Source organism: Dermacentor variabilis, chromosome 2 (assembly GCF_050947875.1).
Source record: "Dermacentor variabilis isolate Ectoservices chromosome 2, ASM5094787v1, whole genome shotgun sequence".
Taxonomy (NCBI): domain Eukaryota; kingdom Metazoa; phylum Arthropoda; class Arachnida; order Ixodida; family Ixodidae; genus Dermacentor; species Dermacentor variabilis.
The window spans coordinates 48,194,175-48,216,196 of NC_134569.1; the positions used below are offsets into that span (position 1 = coordinate 48,194,175).

Genomic DNA, 22,022 nt, shown 5'->3' on the forward strand with positions numbered 1-22,022 from the left:
AACAGTAGCGTCGATTGCGGCGGTTCTTTTTAGCGCGCGGAGCTATCGCGGTTGCCGTCGTTCCGCCATCAGTCTGAAGAGTGAGCCAGCAAGCGCTTTATGGCAGTTCAGCAACGCGTCTGACTAGCGCAGAAATTAATAGCTCTCTGTCTGGGTGTTAAATGCGCAAAACACTCGCAATATGGACCAAAATCTAGTTAAATCGTTGTTCCGCAGTCGCTAGCTGCATAGGCAACTTAGCAAGGGAGTCACGCTTCGCACTACTTAATTACTGCCTCTTCGCAACGGCAGGTGGCGCTACGCGTCTTGTAAAACTCCAGAGTCTGACGTCCATAGGGTGTACGTACATGTGTTTTTTTTTTAAGAGTGTGGACCAAGAAGTTTACAATTTAATTTTTCAGTACCTGGCATAGTTACACGATAGGTGCGCACTTCGCGAGAAAGTTCCTCTTACATCTTAGAGCTCGTAAAACAAAGCAACAGCCATTTTAAACTCGGTATATCTTTAATAGCGAATTTGTCAAATCGCATGGGCACACCAGGGCTTTCTAATGCGCTGTTTTATCCAATCATCGCATCACCGGTGTGCGCTGGTACGGTTTGCCGAATTTGTCTCCAAAAATGAAGCAGTGTTTCACGATAACTCATCAACCTAGGATAAATCAGAGTCAAAAGTAAAAATGAATGCCAGCGTAAGAAAAGAAAAAGAAGAAACAACGTATGAACCAAGTTCTCATATGAAAACTAAAACGATTACTTTTTACTGGTGAGCCTTCTATTTTTACCTTTGAGTTTGACTCCAAAAAGTCAAAGTCAGCATTGTTTCTAGAATGAAATAATCACCGTGTTTCAATTGTTTCAATGCTTCTACTCTGCTCCTAAGATTGAATTTTGAAACCAAGCACTTTCAGCCGCCACTCAAGAAGGAAGGAATGGAGGAGCATTTGTCAAGCAATCCTTCATCATAAAAATTACCAGTGAGTGTTCCTGAATTTTAACATCAGTTTCAATCAAGAGCTGATGTTTTGTGATGCTTCGATGTATGCACAATAAAACAATTGCAATTTTGATCCCAATGATTTCCTGTACATACTTGGAGTAGTAGAGAAAGAGGTTAGAGTTGAGGCCTTCTTGTGAATGCGAGGGTTAATTTCATTACCCAGCATTTTTGACTGAACTTATTATATTTTTCCAGAAAAATTTTTTTGCAATTGCATGGAGCACATAACACCATTTAGCCTGTTCAGGTGGATCACTTGCAGAAGTGGAGATTACTTACATGATAGATTGCTATGTCCAGGTAGCTAATTAAGGAGATTCACTAATTTGAACGTAAGTATTCACTTCAAAAATGCATTGGCATTTCAGTTGAGATCATCTCAACTGTTAGACGGATACTTTTGAGAATATTTTAACTGGAACACAAATGTATTTTAGAGAACACTTTAAAGTATGGTATGTCAAAAATGGTTCTAGTCTTATAATTTCTTCTCAGTAAACAATACTTCACTATTGCGCTACTGCATGGTCTGTTACGTCTGGACTACCACAGGGCTTGGTCCTGGGACCATTGCTATTTCTTATTTTTATTAATGATTTGTCTAATGAGGTCTCCTCAACCATGAGATTATATGCTGATGACTGTGTTATTTACTGTGAAATAACAAACCCTGATGATAATGTCTTCCTTCAAACCAATCTTCAGAATGTCTTGCATTGGTGTTCTAAAGGGCTGATGATGCTCAATATTTGTAAGTGCAAATTTATGAGAATATCGCGCTCCGATGGCCTCTCTCATCTTTACCCGTATGAGTTTAACGATGTACCTCTAGATTCAGTGAACTTGTACAAATACCTTGGTATCCATATTACGAATAGGTTCTCATGGAAAATGCACACTGACTACGTAATTAATAATGCTAATCGTAGCCTCGGTTTCATTCACCATAATTTCTCCTCTGCTTTGAGCTCTTTAAAACTAGCTCTCTACAAAACTCTCGTCAGGTCAAAACTCGAATACGCCTCATGTATTTGGGATCTCTGTTCTACCCTGTCTTCTTCCCTTGAATCAATTCAAAATCAATCTGCCTGTTTTATTGTGCACAACTACGACCGCAACGCAAATTTGTCGGCAATCAAACATTCTCTCAAACTATTTGACTTAGCAATTAGACGGAAAGGTGCTCGGCTATGCCTCTTTCATAACATCTTTTATCATATTCAAGAGCTAAAATGTGAACTTGTCGCTGCCTCTTCATACATTTCCTCCCGCATTGGTCACAATCTGAAAGTCCATGTGCCTAGCTGCTGTACACACAAGTGTGCAAGTTCCTTCATACTGAAGACTGCCTCTGAGTGGAACCACTTCCCCGCCTCCATCGCCAGCAATACCAACGAGCCTTCATTCAAGACCACCATTTCTATGTTGTTATTAGAGTGCTAACCACTACTCTTGTAAAGCCCTAATGGCCCTGAGAGTATATAAACAAATAAATAAATAAATTGTTAGGCTTCCATTTTGCCACTGCTGCATGTAGCCTAATGTGCATAATCAGAAATTTAATCGGTGGACCATCTGATTAGCTACCAGGCATTGAGATTTCACATGCAAGCAATTTCTGCCTCTTCCAGGAATTCATCTGAAAAGGTGAAATAGCGTTACCTGTTAAATACAATTGAAAAAAAAAAGAGCTAAAAAAAATTAAAAGTAGTGACAAGCAGTGATACATAAGAATGAGGAGCACCACAAGAGTTAAATAAAAATAACTGCTGGCCGCAGCATCAATGTATATTTAAGAATAGTCCATAGCTTCTAGCAAAATGTACAATTCACTAAGGTTCACTGGTCGTCCCTCGAAGAAACCGCCTCGCAGCATTCACAGCTGCATTGAAGGTGCATACAGCGGGGTGTGTGCGTGACGACTGCAGTAATAGCGTGCCAGCTTCTGCCAGCATATTAGCATTGGTAAGGCTCCTTGTGGCTTCTTCGATACTGAAGTGCTTCTCCGGGGAGCCTTGATTAGCAATCAGGTGGTCGACGACTGGCTGGTATAGCGCTGTTGACACCACATCAGGAAGCAGTCTCAGTTGCAAAATCCTGTTCAACACAGTCTCGTCATAGTCGTGTTCCAAAACCTGTAGAGCACGAAAAAAGAAAAGACTTTTAGAAACTACAAGGAAAAATAAACACTTAGTTAACGTACAAAGCGAATGCAAAAGGAGATTAGAATTTTATGCTTTTCCTGCAATTCAATGTTATCAGTATGACAAATTGTCAAGAATTGAAAAGAAATGTGCACATGATGAGAGACAGATTGATCTGCAGCCCTAAAGTTGAATGTAACAAAGCAAATCAGGCTGTCCCACAAAGACTTAGAAAATGACAACCAATAAGGCTGCATGCTTAAAAAAAAAAAAGCATGATTCTAATGTCACTTCTATAGTGCTCAAATCTTCCACAGAGATTGTGTTTTGTGGTTTACATTAAAGAACAGTGTAATTTGGCATTGGTACTTCCCTGGCTGATTCAACATGAATGTCATCTACGACTCAAAGGCAAGTTCAGCATGTGAGTGGAAAACCCTTGAGAACATCAGTTCATAGAGTTTCCAGAGTTGCTCTTGCTTTAGTTGCTTCATTTTCTTCATGGTAAACAATAAAATAAAATTACGGAGGGTAACCTTCCAAAGGAACTCACTGACTATGAGAGAGGCTGTAGTGTGGAGCTCAAGATTAATTCTGATCAGCTGGGGTTCCTTGACATGCACCTAAATCTAATTACACAGGTGTTTCTGCATTCAGCCCCATCAGAACGTGGTTGCGGCAGTTCAGAATTTAATGCGCAAGCCTGCATTCAACATAGCAATTAGTGGTAGAGGAGCTCTGGAAACAAGTGTCAAGGCCAGTTTACTTGAATGACTTGCTTCCTCTAGATGTAAATGGTTTTACAATGAACTGCTATGGGTTCTTTCCGCCCTAACAATGTTTTAGGAAATTACAAAGGTAACTGACATTAGCCGCAAGCTTATGTTGCTCACTGATTAAGCAGGTGAGAGTTGATGAGAATAAAAATGCATATTTTTCTCACCTTATCAACATGCCGGAGGAAAGCAATTGCATCCTTATGGAGCTGTGAATAATCAGTTTGAAGAAATGCTCTAACTATGTGAATCACGCTGTTCTTCTTCATGAACTCGCAGAAAATATACCGGCAACACTGCAATGAATTTAAAAAGAAACAGACATTTAAAAACTAGTTTCAGAAACTAGACCAAGTGAAGATTCACACTACTTGCACAATATAAGTAGAACCTCGCTGATACATTCCCGCTATGTAAGTTTTCCTGGCACCAACATTTGCAATCGAGAACACAAAAGATGACCCAATAGAGTTATGCTCATTTTTACCGGTTCATACGTTCCCAGAAAACAGCATTTTTAGGCATCAAAGTTCAGTACATTGCCAAATTTCGATCATCTGATATGTTTTCCGCGCGCTCGATCCCACGTAAACAAGAACATGCGCGAGGGGCGCACGATCGAGAGTAGTATCTTGCTGCCCGCCGTGGCAGCTTCACCGCAATACTCACCCGCCCCTCTCACGTGAAAACACCGGTGCGCACTCATTTTGGTACCAGCAAATCTTCTCTGGGGTCGTCACACGTGGCATTCGCAGCTATCACTGCCAATCCTATTGCGATAAGCATCTTTGCTTTACCTGTTTCACAGCGTGTGGTGCAGTCGGAACTGCAGCGCATGCTTTTAACAGGCGATAACCGAAATGTGCTGCCGTTCCCTGCTGCAGACTGCGATTGCATACGTTTTCTGGCTCCTAGATCCCATGTGAACAAGAAAAGGCACGAGGCGCACGAGATCGAGAACAGCACATAGCCGCCCATCTCACGTGAAAACAATGGTACCAGCAAATCTCTACGCGAGTCATTGCAAGCTGCATTTACAACTATCGCCGAAAAGCCTATTGTGATAATTATCTTCACCTATCTGTTTTACAGTAGGCGATAACCAAATGCGTTGCCGTTTCCTGCTGCAGGCGGCGCGACGCGGACATCACGGTTCGCTTCGGCGGCATCCATCGTCGCCCACCAGCTCGATTTCGTTTTGGTTTCCCATCGCCCTCTTAAAACACCAGGCAATAGGAAAACAACAAAACACATCTTGGGCCACCGAAGCACCACCAGCTCCACGCGCGTCGGCATCTCGTGCCACAACGATCCGCGTGAAACTTTGCATTAGGTAGATGTCAAGAATAGTTGAGTCTGTCAAAATTTTTTAGTTACTTCAGATCACACATTTTCCTGGTTAGTACGTTCTTTCTCGCGGTATTTTCTAAAACATGAACGAGGTTCTACAGAACATTCCAATAAACAATGTGGCACACACTCACTTCTAAATTGAGGTTACAATTCTTTATGGCAGCTAAGAACAGGCTTTCGGCTGCATCCAGGCCCGATGTCTTGTCACAAACCAAAAGCATATTGTATATCAGCCGAGTCCAGGGATTCTTTTCTGGGTCTCTGAAAAGTGATGTCAAAGGGAATCAAGAGAAAGAAAATGAAACAACAAAAGACACTGGCAACAAAATATGGACCTGGAAAAGCCCTAATGGTGAAACAAGGAATGAAATCGATTTCATACTTTCTGCCTATCCCAGCATAGTGCAGAATGAAGAAGTGTTAGGTAGGGTAAAGTGGAGTGATCATAGGTTAATGAGGTCTAGGGTTCACCTGAATTTGAAGAGAGAGAGTAAAATTGGCCATGAAGAAACAGGCCAACCTAGACACAGTAAGGATAAAAGGGGACCAATTCACGCTGGTACTTGCAAACAAATATGCAGCCTTAGAACAGCAAGATGTAGGTGACATAGAGGTAATGAATGAAACCATAACTAGGCTGGCTTCAGAAGCAGCAATGGAAGTGCGAGGCAACACACCAAGGCAACCAGTAGGTAAGCTCTCTCAAGCAACGAAGGACTTAATAAAGAAACGACGAAGAATGAAACAGTCCAACTCAAGAGATCAGATAGAATTCGCGGTGTCGTCAAAACTGATCAACAGGGAGAAAATAAAGGATATTCGAAATTACAATGTAAAAAAGACTGAGGAGGCAGTAATAAATGGACGCAGCAAGAAATCAGTGAGAAGACACTTGGCATAGTACAAGCCATGATGTATGCACTGAAAGATAAGCAGGGCAATATCATCAGCAATTTCAAAGACATAGCAGAAGAATTCTATACTGATCTGTACAATACCCAGAGTAGCCAGGATACTGCCATTGAAAGTAGTAATGAACAGGTTACAGAGGCTCCTTCTATAACTTGCGATGAAGTTGGAAGGGCTTTAGAAGACATGAAACATGGAAAGGCAGCAGGAGAAGATGGAATGACAGTCGATTTATTTAAAGATGGAGAAGACATCATGCTTAAAAAGCTTGCGGCCCTTTATACGAAATGTCTCATGACTTGATGAGTCCCAGAGAGCTGAAAAAATGCCAACATTATACTAATCCACACGAAGGGAAAAGTAAAAAATTGTAAAATTATAGGCCCATAAGCTTACTTCTGGAATTGAATGAAATATTCACCAAGATAATTTCCAGTAGAATAAGGGCAACACTTGACTTCAGTCAACCAAGGGAACAGGCTGGCTTCAGGAAAGAATACTATAAAATGGATGTCATCCATGTAATCAATCAGGTAAATGAGAAATCTGCAGAGTACAATCAGCCTTTCTACATGGCTTTCGTAGCATTAGGGTAGCGCTCTTTACTCGTCTTTGTCCTTCCTTTCCTAGTTTCGTGTGCTGTGCAAGCACTACGTTATGAGGCTTTCATAGATTACGAAAAGGCATTTGGTTCAGCAGAGATACCAGAAGTCATAGAGGCACTATGTAATCAAGGAGTACAGGAGGCTTACGTAAATATCTTGGGAAATATCCACAAAGATTTCACAGCTCCGCTAATTCTCCACAAGAAAAGTAGGAACATACCTATAAAGAAAGGGGTCAGACAAGGAGACAATCTCTCCAATGCTATTCACTGCATGCTTGGAAGATCTATTCAAGCTATTAAATTGGGATGGCTTAGGAGTAAGGATTAAGGGCCAATATCTCCACAACCTCGGTTTGCAGATGACATTGCCCTGTTCAGCAACACTGGGGACGAGTTACAACGAATGATTGAGGACCTTAACAGAGAGAGTGTAAGAGTGGGGTTGAAGATTAATATGCAGAAGACAAAGATAATGATGAATAACTGGGCAAGGGAACAAGAATTCAGGATTGCCGGTCAGCCTCTAGAATATGTGAAGGAGTATGTTTACCTAGGTCATTTAATCAAAGGGAACCCTGATCCTGAAAAGAAAATTCATAGAAGAATAAAAATGGGCTGGATTTCATATGGCAGATATTGTCAGCTCCTAACTGGAAGCTTACCATTATCACTGCAAAGGAAGGTGTATAATCAGTGCATTTTACCGGTGCTAACATATGGGGCAGAAACTTGGAGATTAACAAAGAAGCTCAAAAACAAGTTAAGGACCGCACAAAGAGTGATGGAATAAAGAATGATAGGTGTAACGTTAAGAGACAGGAAGAGAGCAGTGTGGACCAGAGAGCAAACGGGCATAGCCAATATTCTAATTGACATTAAGACAAAGAAATGGAGATGGGCAGGTCATGTAATGCGCAGGTTAGATAACCGGTGGACCCCTATGGTTACAGAATGGATGCCAAGAGAAGGGAAGCGCAATCGAGGAGGGCAAAAGATTAGGCGGGGTGATGAAATTAAGAAATTCGCAGGCGCAAGTTGTAATCGGTTGGCGCAGCACAGGGGTAACTGGAGATTGGAAGGAGAGGCCTTCGTCCTGCAGTAGACTTTAAATTGGTTATTGATGATGATGATGACGGCCAAACACTAAATTTATCACCGTTCTATGAACCATCCTGTCCCATGCTCCTCCCAGCTTTGACAACCGGACAACTACGAAATATGAAAATAGCTCTAAGAAAGTTCACACACCCGCAAGTTGCCTTCCTCATGCTTGTTTCTGTTGATTTGGACAACTGGCACACATTAAAAGCAACAGGTCAAGCAGCAATCTCCTCTATCCTTAAACACACCAAACTTCTCCAGCAAAAATATTAAAGGGGCTATGAACCACCCCTTGGGCTCAGTGAAATAACATAGTCCGTGGGTAGTATACGCTGCTCTGAACATCTCAGCAAAGTTTTACTTTCGTACGCTATCTGTGGAGCTTGCAAGCAGATCGCGAAGTCATCTTTTTCTCAAACACTCTCTTTTCAACAGAAGGCCCTGTCCTCACTCTCTTCTGATGCACTATTTCATCATTGGATGCACTATCTCGTCATTCCCTTAGACGGCTCCTATTGGACGATAGCTGACATCAAGCTGCAATCGGCTAGCGTAGATACCGCGGCTGCCGTGGGTTGCCACCACGAGTCCACTGGCTTAGCGCATAGTAGGCACCAAAGGCAGAAGTCGTGCTGTCTACATTAACATCCAAAATGAAATTTGAGCAATGTGCCACAGTGACACTTAGAAGGCAGAGCGTTGTGGGCACGCCCCACTGTGCCATAGCCTTCGCAGTGCAAGGCATTGAAGAAGGAACCGGAGCACAGCGGAGGCCGTGTTTGACTGCCAATAACTCCACTTCTGCTGAACGCATTGAAGTACTTTTTGTGGCAAAGTATTTCTCAAATAGCCTATTTTCACTTTAAATGCCTTTCTCCACTTTGATAGAAAGTGGTTCAGGGCCCCTTTAAACTATATTAATTTATTATTTATCATTTACAGCGTGCCTACACATTAGGTCTTAGGCAGGAGTGGGAATAAAAGTGAATACATTGTAGCAGACAAAGTAACTTACAGCAAGCAAAGCAGTAAATGCAGAAACAATGAAGCGTAACACACATGCCAAAATATAAAAAACAATAGCGCTACGGAAATACCTATTGTGCGTACATCCACATACATTTAAACCTCAATTTAAACAAGTTCACGGCACCCGAAAATTAATTATTAAACTGAGATTTTTGTTAAACTGAAAAATGAATGCACAAAGAACACAATGTTTATTAAAGAAGAAAAACGGATGTAATCTTTGCCATGTAGCACTCTGCCACACACTAAGGCTGCACTAGGAAGACAACAAACGTTTCAACTCGGCTGCGACGGAGCAAGTGGTGCTGCAACAGGCAGTTTCATAAAAGTAAAATGGCTGACCTCAAAACAGCGTGGTGATGTGCTTACTGTACCAATGTGTGACTAAATTTAGAAGCACTTTGAACACAACAAATTTTCTGTGATGTCATTCTTTGCTACACATTTCTTCCCAAAATTTCATTCCATTGCTTCGAGGTTTTCAATGCGTTAGGATCTATGAATGTGTGTCAAGGAATCGAAAATACTTTGTTCAATAGAAAGTTTTGTAAAATCAGGCTTTAGTAAATCGAGGCTTAGCTGTATGTAAAAGTAGCGGTGCAAAGTACAGCACAGCATGTGTACGCTGTACAGCGCCCTGAAAGCTCCTTGAGACACAATGTGAAATGTTTGATGCCTCATAACCATTACCATGCGCAATGTATGAAACCTCTTGTGGAAAGAAAACTATTGTTGGATATTGTGAATACAAAAGCAGGCAGAGCATCCCAGTTAGCGATTGAGAAGGGAAAGAAAGATTTTAAATGCATTCAGTTTAGATATAAATGTTAAGCTTGATTAACAACTACATTCTAATGAATTGGGCAACACAATAGAAAAAAAGAAGACCAAAGGTGAGTTTCCATACAATTCTGATGTGGAATCCAGGGGGTCACCGCACTGAAGGAGCTTTCCGAGGACGACAAAGCCTGATAGTGTGCTGCAGCGCTGAAGGAGTTCATCAAACATGGCCTGCCTCGTGTCACAGTCCAGTTCAGTGCATTCGTCAAGCTTCAAGAAAAAAATGAAAGCACAAAGTTTATTTTTCTCGGGAGACTACAACAGACCAAACATTGTCTCTCAACCACATGCATGGCCAGCACATATTCTGATGTTTGGAAGCGTTTGGAATGTGGAAGTGATTAGGAAGTCTGCTAGGCATTGCGCAATGCACACAAACTCAGGAAATGATACATGATCATGAGCGTCTCATATTTGACTGAATACAACATTAATTAATTAATTAATTAATTCTTTTAAGGGCATGCTCAGTTATCATTGTTTTATGCTGGCCCCACTTTTTTATATTAAAGAGCCATCCTTCGCAAAATAAAACATTCATTCATGCAATCAATGGATCAATCAATCAATCAATCAATCAATCAATCAATCAATCAATCAATCAATCAATCAAATAGTTTTGATTGGGTAGAAATTTGACAAATGCAACCTGTATGAGCTTTGCAGCACTCACCTCATAGTCCGGCCATTCAGACCAAATTAGTGTCTGCACTTGCAAGAGCAGCAGGAGATTCTCATCGTCGGTGCTTAGTGAAACATTCTGAAATTTACACAGCATGCAGCACCAATTATTTTTATAACCTAGTACAATGTGAGGTTAGCCAAATCAATAATTAAATAATTTCAAGATTGATTAAGCACATAAAAATTTAGCACACATGCTTACACTTTTGTAAAGCTAGAATAACAGAGGGAGAGAAGAGAACAAGTTTGCATCACAAATCTATGCATAAGCATATATAAATAAAGAGAATACAGAAAAAGAATTTCATTGATTCACATACAGTAGATGTATGCACATAGCCAAGTAACCCCCTACAGCAAAAGACTAAAAGCAGACACTACAGGGTGCACAAGATATTTCAGGACATGGTTTCAAAGTGCCATAGACTTTCAAGGGACTGACAACTGGCCAGAATGTGTTGCAAGACGTTGATGGAAATGAATTGACCATGAGTTATAGTGATAGAACCTGGCACGCTCTTCATGATTTACGTTGGAATTATAATTTTAAATTGGGAAGGAAAATTTCAAAAACGAGTAAGTAAATTTCAAAAACGAGGCCTGGTGGTGAAATATTGCTACTTCGGATGTAGTCTATTAGATACTTTATGCAAGTCAACCTTTATTAAGTACAGTGTAATTATTGCTTAAAATTGCAGTTGGTATATTATTAGAGACTCGCGCATTATTCTATGCTTCAAAAATAAAAAAAGCACACATGGCTATGGCACCATGCTGAAATCCGTATGACATTTAAAAGCGTTGTTTCATTTTCAATCTGACTGGTTTCATTTTGACTGGTTAAATACCAATGCAGTTGGACAGGAAACCACAAAAAAACATAGCTATTATCGCAGAAATACTTTAACAATTTGGAAAACATGAATCGCAGGAATGTCAACTTGATAAACAAAATCATACTTTGTCACAGCTTCGACCAGACTTGCCCTCTGCCTCGCTAATGCCAGCGTATAATTGCTATTGCACTCACCTATCATCCGTTTAAGCATGCTTCCAGTGAACGGCTACATTCTCACTGCAGATCGAAAAATTCTGATAAGAAATGTTCCACGGCGTTTTCCGTATTATCATTTCATGATTAGACACTCTGACTGGCAAGCTTTTTATTGCACTAAAAAAAATGGGTACCATGAAAAGTGGTGGTCAGTCCCTTTGACATTCTCAATCTACCTGTCGAGGAACTTATCTTCATCTTCGTCAACCTCTCTGTCACCTATCTAGCCCATTTATTCCAGGGTAGCAGCAGCTTCTAGTCTGACATGGAAGATGAAGCCACACGTAGTGCTAGTTGCCTTGTGTGCCCACCCCAGCGACTTAAGAGGATCGCCAGCTTTTCACACATGAGCCAAAATCATCTGTTTTCACAGTGAAACAAGAGCCCAGGGCCAATGGTCATTTGTGACAAACTGCAATAAGTGCTGCCAGTGGCCAGATGCATTCAGCAGGTTGGGTTTCTTCAGCTAGTAGACATCTACCATGAGCGAGAACCCTAAAAATACAATGATGGCCAGTGCCATGCAGCTTTAGGTGGCAAAGTGAACCGTGAAACTTTCGGTGTATGAGGGCATTAAGTGCTACTGTTACGTAATGGATTTCCTTCCCACTGGTCTGCACTATCCACAAGTGGATGTGACTTTTTGCAGACATTACACCCTCAATGTGGTGCCCAAGTTTCCAATATTTAAACCTGCTAGGCTGATATTTTTACGTGTGGAAAGACAAAGATTAAAGAGGCTATATACAGGCTATTTACACTGGAGCCAGATCGCCAGGCTGACACTCGCTCGCGCCAAAGGCACAGACCCACTTCGTCGTCGTTCTCGCGGCGGCTTGTCCCTTGAGCATCGCTCGATGATATCGTAATAATACGCATGCATGGGGATTTACTGAGAAGGAGACCAACAAACAGCTATGCAACGACCAAAATTCTGTCTGCTAATGTGCTACCGTGGACTGCTATTGTGGAAGCCCTAGCCAACATGCATCTAAGCATACAGTCATTATAGATGTAGAATTAGTCAGTTATTAAGCCTGAAGAGGGTTTTATTGAACATTCTTAGGAAACAGTGACAGAAAACAAAACAATGAAAATATTTTGGAATAAATATATTGAACATTATCTTTCTGAAGTCATCATGTCATCAAAAACATTGCACAATCTTTATTCCTTCTACGTAACACGGTTCCTAAAGTTTCCCAGTGTTTCACATCACAAAATAAACACAGAAGTTATAGCAGCTATCATAGAGAGAGAGAGAGTGAACTTTAATGAGCACCAGCAGCTCAGTCGGCTGGGCCTAGGCCTCCCACGATGGGACATCGAGGTCTTGCCTCTTCGCCGCTTCGTAGGCCTGCTGGGTCGCCCAGAGTTGGTCGTCTAGATGGGAGCTGCGCAGGGCGGCTTGCCATGTCGACGAGAGGGTCACGGGATTAAGGTCTGGGTATTGACGTTTGCACTCGCATAGCATGTGGGGGAGTGTTGCTGATTCAGTTTTACAGACCTTGCACGTCTGGCTCGGGTAGATGTTGGGGTATATAGTGTGATAGCGTGTGAGGGAGGGTTATGTATTCGTCTGTAACAGGCAAAGGGTAGTTGCCTGTGCCCTGTTTAACTTGTGGTGAGGGGTGGGGAAGGTTCTTCTTGCGAGGTAAAATTATTTCACAAGGTCGTTGTATCTTGTAAGGCGGTCGCGTCCTGCGGGTGCACCAGCACCGTCTCCGGGACGATTGACTAGTCCTCGTGCTACGGAGTGTCTAACCTCATTGAGGTTGGTGAGGTGCGGGTGGACAACGCCGGCATGTGCTGGGATCCAGACGAGGGTGATTTGATTTCCAGGCGAATGCGGGGCTTGTCGTAAGATACGGAGTGATTGCTGAGAAATATGACCTTTGATAGAGTTGTTGATTGGTGCGCGAGAATCGTTCAGTATGGTGTGACAGGCTGGGTCAAGAGTGGCCAGAGAGATGGCCACTTCCTCGGCCGTCTCGGCATTTTTGGTAATGATGCTGGCAGCATGTCGGAGCAAGCCGCCTGCCGTGGTAACCACCGCAAAGCGCCGTCCATCTTGGTACTCAGCTGCATCGACGAAGGTGATGCCCGCGGTGTTGGCATAAGCTTTGATGAGGGAGGTAGCTCGTGCCTTCGTGCGTTCTTTGTTGTAGTCTGGGTGCATGTTTTTCGGAATAGGGTCGGCGTGTATCCATTGCTGAATGTCGCGTGGTATTGGGTGTTTGTCTCCATGTTGACGGTGGTAGGTGATATTAAGCTTATTTAGAATGCATAATAGAGGAAAAAGCATAATTAAAGGGATGTATATCAATATGGAAACACAACAGAACACTTATCCAGCTTCTTGCAGCAGCATGATTTAACTCGGACATTACAACCCAACACATGTATGAGAATGTAATGTAACATGCAAGAATAAACTAAAATAAATAAACAAACAAACAAACAAATAAATAAATAAATAAATAAATAAATGAATAAATAAATAAATAAAGAAACGAAGCCCCAGATCTATGATTTATCCCATGTTCACCACACTGCAAAGTATTCAGACACTCACTTGACACGTCCTGCTTCTCCAAGCAAGCAATTAAGTGTAACTGACTGTACACCGGAGAAAACCACTGCCAGTTGCACCACCCAAACCCACTCACACCCACATTCCCAAACACCCGCCCCCAAACCCACTCACACCCACATTCCCAAACACCCCCCTTCCCCCCCCCCCCCCACACACAAACAAACACACTTCTAAGCTCTCCCATCCCCTCTATACCTCTACCTCCATGACCTGCTTCCCACACTTAATTCAAACACGTAGTTTTCTCCACTTAGACACTTCTAATGAAAATGCAAAGAAAGAAAAATGTTTCAACACAGCTGCCATGACAGTCGATTCTAGATATATAGAACTCGAAGGGGATTGCAAAATATCTCAATATAGAGATAATTTGAAATATAAAATATGCCTACAATCTCAGCATGTCACGACAGCTTCCAGAGATCATGAAATGTGGGAACTTATCAACTGCGAGAGAAACTGTGGAAGCTCACTGGATTGCAAAACAAAAGGAAAAATGCATCAGCCATCCTTCTCTTTCATTGTTGGATAAAGAAAATTCACTTCTGTCATTATATCCTTAAAGCATTTTGATCGTGCGTGCTTGTTTTATGTGCCTTGCTGTTTTTCTGTTGACAGGGTGGCCTTGTTCTGCGGCATTTTATCACAAGTGTTGCTATTGCGCTACAGGCGTGCTCTGTTGACTAGATTGCGCAGATCTGTGGGTATTTAAGCAGGTGGTTCTTCGAAAATAAAACCAGTTGTTAGAAAGCGCTCGTCCTTGTGTTGCTCCTTTTCTTTGTCCCTGTTTATTTGCGCACGAAAAGTTTTTGAAACATGAATCCATACTTTCTTGTGAAGTGCGTATTGAACCAAGAGGCCTTTCACGTTCTTGAAGCATCCTATCATCCTTGGAACGATACTCCGAAGTGACTGGATGCGTGGACACAGGAGCCGACTCGCATGCGTGCACGGTGTCAAAAACAAAGAGAAAAGTGACCACAAGTCTACGAGACACGAAAAGTAGTCCTTTTCTTCTTGGTAGTGTCACCTGGTGTCAGGTTAACGAAGTGAAGTGCAGAGACTTCTGTAGCTGCCAAAGAATGGCGCTGCCGACGCACCACCGGCAACCCGCAAGCGGCAGCAACATTACTTAGAACGAGTGGCGGGATGTTTGAAGGGAGGAGGAAATAAGGACACGGCCATGACGACGCTTTGCCATTCTCCCTCATGGGTTGCGGTATCAAGCGTCTTTCCCTTCTTTAGATCACTATCATCAAGACTCGCGTTGCCGGCCGGCTCAAGGGACTCGGGGGGGTGCCTCAATGCGGGTGTAGCACCTCCTCCTCTTCACAATCACACTCTCTCTCAGCTGGCTCAAGGGATGCAGAGGGTGCCTCAATGCGCATGTAGACACGTGCGGACAAGCGTCGTCCCTGCCTACTCTCTGCGCCAACGGCACTCTGCAGAAGCATCGCTGTCACTGGGGCTACTACGTGTGCGCCAAGCACGATGACACCGCTTCATGCTCCTTCATCAGCAGGGCAACCACAGGAGATGCATGAAACTGCTGCTCACGCTAAAATAACAAAATTTGGTGCAAAGTCCACTAGGTGGTTGGCGAAGGGAATTCATTATTGGGTGTATCATACAGGGTGTCTCCCACCGCCACTATGTTACATAGAGGTCACAAATACATGTGCTTCTGTGGAGCGATGGCAGGTAATAGAAAAACTTCAAAATATTGAGGAATTTGTTGTATGGAGGTTCGTTATAGGCAGGTTTAACTGTATCGAATGTGGAGGTGAATTGGAGTTTGATGTACACGTAGTACATCGCTATAGTACTCTTGCATGGGATTTTCGAAGGGATTTTCAAGGAGCTTTTACAACTGTTCGATATAGACAATAATTCAATAAATTAAAGTTTGACACATCCGGGACTGACTGCATTATGTGACAACACAAGTTAGGTATTAGTATGTACCTTCTCGAGTATCTCCAGCACCTTGAGGCGCACATGAATAGCAACACTACTGTCCAGGCAGAAGGGGCGCAGCAAGTCGAGGACCATGTCACCGACAAACATGTCTTCACTGCAAAGAAAAAAAAGAACCCTTAAAAAAAAAAACTGAGATGAGTTTCTGCATGCCATCATCCTCTCCACTGTCAAGATAGCAAGTGGCACCATGCCGTGTTCACCCAATGGTAATCCTCATTGCCAATCAGTGTCAGCACCAACAATTTCTTGTTGCCATTGACAAAAGCAAAACAAAGGAGTTGCAGGAAGAGGAAGACTTAAAATGATCAATAAAGGGAAGCCTGAACCTGGAGCCAACATTTAGGCAAGGGGATAAGGGTGGCAGTTGGGGCATGTTGGCATTTCATAAGGACAATTAAAGAAGCACAAACAGGACACAGACACAAAGATGACACAGACACACATAAGAGTGCTACTTCCAACAGGTTATTCTTGTGACCTTGTTACTACATTATACCCTTTGGACACTAGCGTAATCAAAGCAAGTCAGTGTGTAGTACAAGAGAACCAGCAAGACGTGAACCTATCAAATTAATGTCAGCTTAGGCTCCAATAAATAAGGCCCTTATTTGAGCCTGCTGTTAGTATCAGGGCAACAGGGTTCATCAATATTATAACTGTGAATGCTTATCAGTGACGACTTCCAGCAAAATGACCCCAACCATTTACCCTTCCTACAAAGCATGCCTCATTGTGACGTTCACGCCCTTTTTAGAGGCCATCTCTGACAAATGGAAAAGTTGGCACAAAAGGTACTGTTGCATCTGTGTGGAATAAAGTGCAACCTTTGAAGTTGGTTGAAAAATTGAAAAGCGTTTGAACCTGTGTTGCCACCCTTGACCTTGCCAACCCTTGTAATTCTGGCAGGAGGAGTACTTGCCTTTCTTCAAGCACTTGTCGAAGAATACGTTCCAAAACTTCCTCAGGCGTCATCACATCGAACACATCATGCAACTTCTTTTCTGGGTTCCTGGGTGAAAATGAAAAGCACAACAAACATGCTCATTAAGCACTTAAGAGGACATGACATACACAACAGTGTAGGTGTAGTAGCACGTCAAGTATGTGAAGCAGGTTGTGAGAAAGCTAGGTGGTCAAGAACAGCCTCCTAAAATTTTTTGATGTTCCATGCTTTAACAGCACAGACCATGTGTAGGGTCTGAAAATGTAAACAGTCTGTCTACATTCCAAAACCCCACATCAAATACAGGGATATAGATTGTTAGGTTATTAGGTTCGTGATGAATAATTTAAAATAAGTCAAGAAGAAATAGGCCAACCTAGACCCAGTAAGGGTAAAAGCAGACGAATTCAGGCTGGCGCTTGCAAACAAATAAGCAGCTTTAAAACAGAAAGATGAAAATGGTATAGAGATAATGAATGAAACCATAACTAAGCTGGTTTCTGAAGCAGCAACTGAAGTGGGAGGTAAGGCACCAAGGCAACCAGTAGGTAAGCTCTCCCAAGTAACAAAGGACGTAATAAAGAAACAACAAAGCATGAAAGTGTCCAACTTAAGAGATCAGATGGAATCCGGTGAACTGTCAAAACTGATTAACAAGAAGAAAGTAAAGGATATTCGAAATTACAATGTGGGAAAGATTCAGGAAGCAGTAACAACTGGCCACAGCATGAAATCAGTGAGAATAAAACTTGGCACAGGAGAAGGATAAGCAGGGTAATGCCATCAGCAATTTCGATAATGCAGTAAAAGCAGCAGCATTCTACAACCCACGCTACCTTCATTTGAAGTAGTGATGAACAGGATACAGAGGCTCCTTCTATAACTAGCGATGAAGTTAGAAGGGATTTGCTAGACATGACCGGGGGAAAAGCGGCAGGAGGAAATGGAATAACAGAATTTACTCATAGATGGAGGAGATATTATGGTTAAAATGCTTGTGGCCCTTTATATGCAATGCCTCTCGACTTCAAGTGTACCAGAAAGCTGAAAGAATGCCAAGATTATACTAATCCATAAGATAGGAGGCAATAAATAATTGAAGAATTATAGGACCATTAGCTTGCCTTCAGTATTGTATAAAATATTCACCAAGATAATTTCCAATAGAATTAGGGCAACACCTGACTTCAATCAACCAAGAGAACAAAGAGGCTGGCTTCAGGAAAGGATATTCTAGAATTGATAAAATCCATGCCATCAATCAGGTAATCAAGAAATCTGCAAAGCAAAATCAACTTCTTTGTAGCTTTCATAGATTACGAAAAGGTATCTTATTAAGTAGGGATACCAGCAGTCATAGAGGCATTACATAGTCAAGGAGTACAGGAGGCATACATGAATACCCTCGGAAATATCTACAAAGATTCCAGAGCTACCTTGGTTCTCCACAAGCAAATTGGAAAGTTACCTATAAGGAAAGGGGTCAGGCAAGGAGACGCAATCTCTCCAATGATACTCACTTCATGTTTAGAAGTATTCAAGTTGTTAGATTGGGAAGGCTTAGAAGTGAGGATCAACGGCGAATATCTCAGCAACCGTCGGTTTGAAGATGACATTGCCCAGTACAGCAACACTGGGGGACAAATTACAACAAATGATTAAGGACCTTTTCTGAGAAAGTGTACGAGTGGAGTTGAAGATAAATGTGCAGAAGACAAAGATAATCTTCAATAGTCTGGCAAGGCAAGAAGAATTCAGGATCGCCAGTCAGCCTCTAGAGTCTCTACAGTAAAACCTCCTTAAGCCGTACCCACTCAAACAGCAGTTTCGTTTTAAAGGTAGTAAAGTCAAATCCCCAACTCAGCAGCCATTGAACATGATGTGTTTTGTATCCGCATAATCTGTACCACTTTATCGCGTACGTATTGGTTACAACGTAGTGTTTCCACTTTTCGTTGCGCAAACATGGCGGTGCGTCATCTCAATCGGGCGGCCCAGCAGAACAACAAGTCTCAGAGATCGGAACAATGGCCTCCAAGCGCCCAGTGTGTTTACGCGTGAAGCCACATCAACATCAACATCATTTCCGTGCCGTGAAGATAACTCGAGTACTAGCCGGACTGATGTATGCAGATGATATCGTACTGCTTTCTGACACCTGAGTAGGGCTACAGGAACTAATGAGGATACGTGGAGAGGAGGGAGAAAAATTGGGACTGCAATTCAGTAGAGAGAAGTCTGGGATAATAGTATACAATGAAGAAAGGGGGGAACCACTGGAAATACAAGACACTAAGATTGATCATGTTGAAAAATACAAGTATATCAGCATATGGCTAAATGAGGGCCAAAAGTACTTGGAAGAACATGAAAAAGTGAAAAGGAACTCAGCTGTAATGAAACACAACGCACTATGGAACTATAACAGGTACAAGGGGGTTAGAGGGGTATGGAAAGGGGTTATGGCACCTGGCCTCACATTCGGAAGTCCAGGCATGCATGGAAACAAGAGAGAGAAGTGTAGGCAGGTTGGCCTTAGGGGCGCACGGGAACCCATCGAATGAGGCAGTTCAGGTGGACGTGGAATGGATGTCATTCGAAGGTAGAGATTCAATAAGTAAGCTAAAATATTAACAGAGACTCGCAGCATTGGGGGAAAAAAGATGGGCGGGAAATGTGTACAAATATCTATACATGAACAGTTTGAACACAAAGTGGACACTCAGAACTAGGAAGCTGAGGTTTAGGTACCTACAGCTGAGGGAGGGGGCAGTGCAGGCAAGGGAAGGCCAGGGAAGGGAAGTGCAGTCGAGGACAGCAGGAAACTAGGTGGGGTGATAAGAAATTTGCAGGCGTTAGTTGGAATCAGCTAGCACAAGACAGGGGTAATTGGGAGATCGCAGGGAGAGGCCTTCGTCCTGCAGTGGACTTAAACATAGGATGATGATGATAATGAATGACTTGCAGCGCATGACAATAGGACAAAGACAAACATACATACATTGCTGTGTGTATGTTTGCATGTCACTTTGTCTTGCTGTGGTGCACTGCACACTATTTGCCAAACACAGGCTTATTAATCTTGAGTTATGCTATAATCACGCTGATGTGACTCCCCTTGTGTCCTGCCTGCATGTTAAGAAAGCTCACTGATGTGTGTTCGTGCAGAAGGGTAAAATAAAAAGCAGGCAGGTCAGAGAGGAGAGGCCAGAAGGCACTGACACCCCTTGCACAATAAACATGGCAATTGATGTGGCAATGGGTACCCCAAGGTGCTCCATGAACGCAATAACAATATGAAAAAGCTGCTCTATATACATGCCTTTAGCAATTAAACCTTTCTTTTTCAAAGCCGCTAGCTTTAATATGAAAGAAAATAAGGCTATGGTTGTAGCTTCGTAGCACCAACTTGCCTGAATGCATACATGCCTTTCTTTTTCATATCTGCTGCAGTAAGTTAACTGTACTATAACCTAAACTGCATTAATTTTTTCTTGTCCAGGTTAACTGGCAACTGAAATTCCAAAACTGATTTCTGGAGACTTTCCACGCACATTAAAGCACAGCCTTCAACATTCGATATTACCACACCGTAGAGCACAACAGTCTGCACATATACAACAAGCAGCAGTCATGCATTATAATCACCAACCTGAGCTGTTCTGAAGCGAGCAAGATGGCATCTGAATAGATATCTGTGGGTTGCTTGTCCACAGTGTTTGGTGGGCAGCAGGACAGCAGGGACTGAAGCAGCCCAGGCTTGGTTTCTGACATGGCACAACGAAGCAGCATGGCTTCCAACTGTAACAGGAACAGTAACAATAGAGATTTATCATAGCATTGCCATCCCACCGTTATTATTATCGATACCGGCTGCCATGACTGTGCCAGCATGGAGTTCATGAAGCTCTGGTCAATTTGTTGGAATGGATCCTGCCAGTTAACGTGACTGCAAAATAACACTGCAGTGCCCAGGATTCCCGCTTCAAAGATACTTTGCGTGTGTTTGTTGCTCTCTGTCATGACATCAAGAAATAAATGGTAAGATCAGCCATTGATCAGTCTCACCTCAAGCTGAGATCAAAGCATAACAAATGTTTTGTCGTCATTGAGATCAGTTGTTTGTTTTGATGCTGCTGGGCCTAGATGGCATCAAGGTGAGAAAGTGTGTTGATTTCCACTCCGCAGGTGGTGCCACAGCATTAAGATTGACCAACTCTGTGGAATAGCATGGCCAACGTAGGTAGCCGATACACACATAAAAAAAGAATGAAAGTGCTGCATAACTAGGGTGTTATGTTTCTCACGCGGCTGCTGCAGTCTCTAGACCAGAACATAATTGAAAATGTGTGGAATTTAATTAAAGTAGTTTTGTCGTGCCGAAGCATCCACGGCATAGAGTCAGCAGGGTAGGCAGATATTCACTCATACTCACTCACCAATGTTTTCGCAGGCTGCGCACGCACGCACACGTGCACTTACACTTGCCGGCACTCATTCATGTTTATACTCACGCCCACTCATACTCACCGACATTCACATGTGCTCACAGCCACTTACACACACACTTACTAGCGCCCACTCGCCAGCACTCGTTCACATACATACGTCCACTCACACTTACTGGCAGACAGTCACTTACGTTCAAGATCACTGCAACTGATTTTCACTCGTGCTCACACTAACCTTCATGCACTCCCGTTAATACTCACATCCACTCACACTAAGCAGTACTCACTCCTTTTCCCACTCACACCCTTCATCACTCACTAACATCTTGCAACTCTGAAATTAGTGTGGGGTGAGTATGAGGCGGTGCACCCGTAGAGTAAGTATGCCAACCTATCCATGGCACATTGGCCAAAAGGCTCTGTGCACCGGTCCAAGCTGAATGGAATTGCGTGACAAAGAATGTGAAGCTCACTAAAGCACTCTCATTCCCTACCCAAGTAAATGAGGGCTGTGTCAGATGTTAGCAAAGATATAACACGTTACCAGTAAAACTG

The 22,022-nt window shown here is 42.6% G+C and overlaps 1 protein-coding gene across 1 annotated transcript in view; it reads right to left on the reverse strand.

Annotated features, from left to right (window-relative positions):
• Positions 1-2,752: 2,752 nt before the first annotated feature.
• The window catches only part of LOC142571801 (NBAS subunit of NRZ tethering complex-like), a 59,374-nt gene continuing 40,104 nt past the window's right edge, over positions 2,753-22,022 (reverse strand). Inside the window, exons 19-26 of the mRNA XM_075680426.1 lie at positions 20,669-20,817; positions 16,993-17,082; positions 16,059-16,167; positions 10,433-10,519; positions 9,827-9,969; positions 5,405-5,534; positions 4,088-4,216; positions 2,753-3,135 (exon numbers count right to left, since the gene is read on the reverse strand). Coding sequence (XP_075536541.1) covers positions 2,833-3,135; positions 4,088-4,216; positions 5,405-5,534; positions 9,827-9,969; positions 10,433-10,519; positions 16,059-16,167; positions 16,993-17,082; positions 20,669-20,817 — 1,140 coding nt within the window. The 3' untranslated portion in view covers positions 2,753-2,832. The remainder of the gene's footprint in view (positions 3,136-4,087; positions 4,217-5,404; positions 5,535-9,826; positions 9,970-10,432; positions 10,520-16,058; positions 16,168-16,992; positions 17,083-20,668; positions 20,818-22,022) is intronic.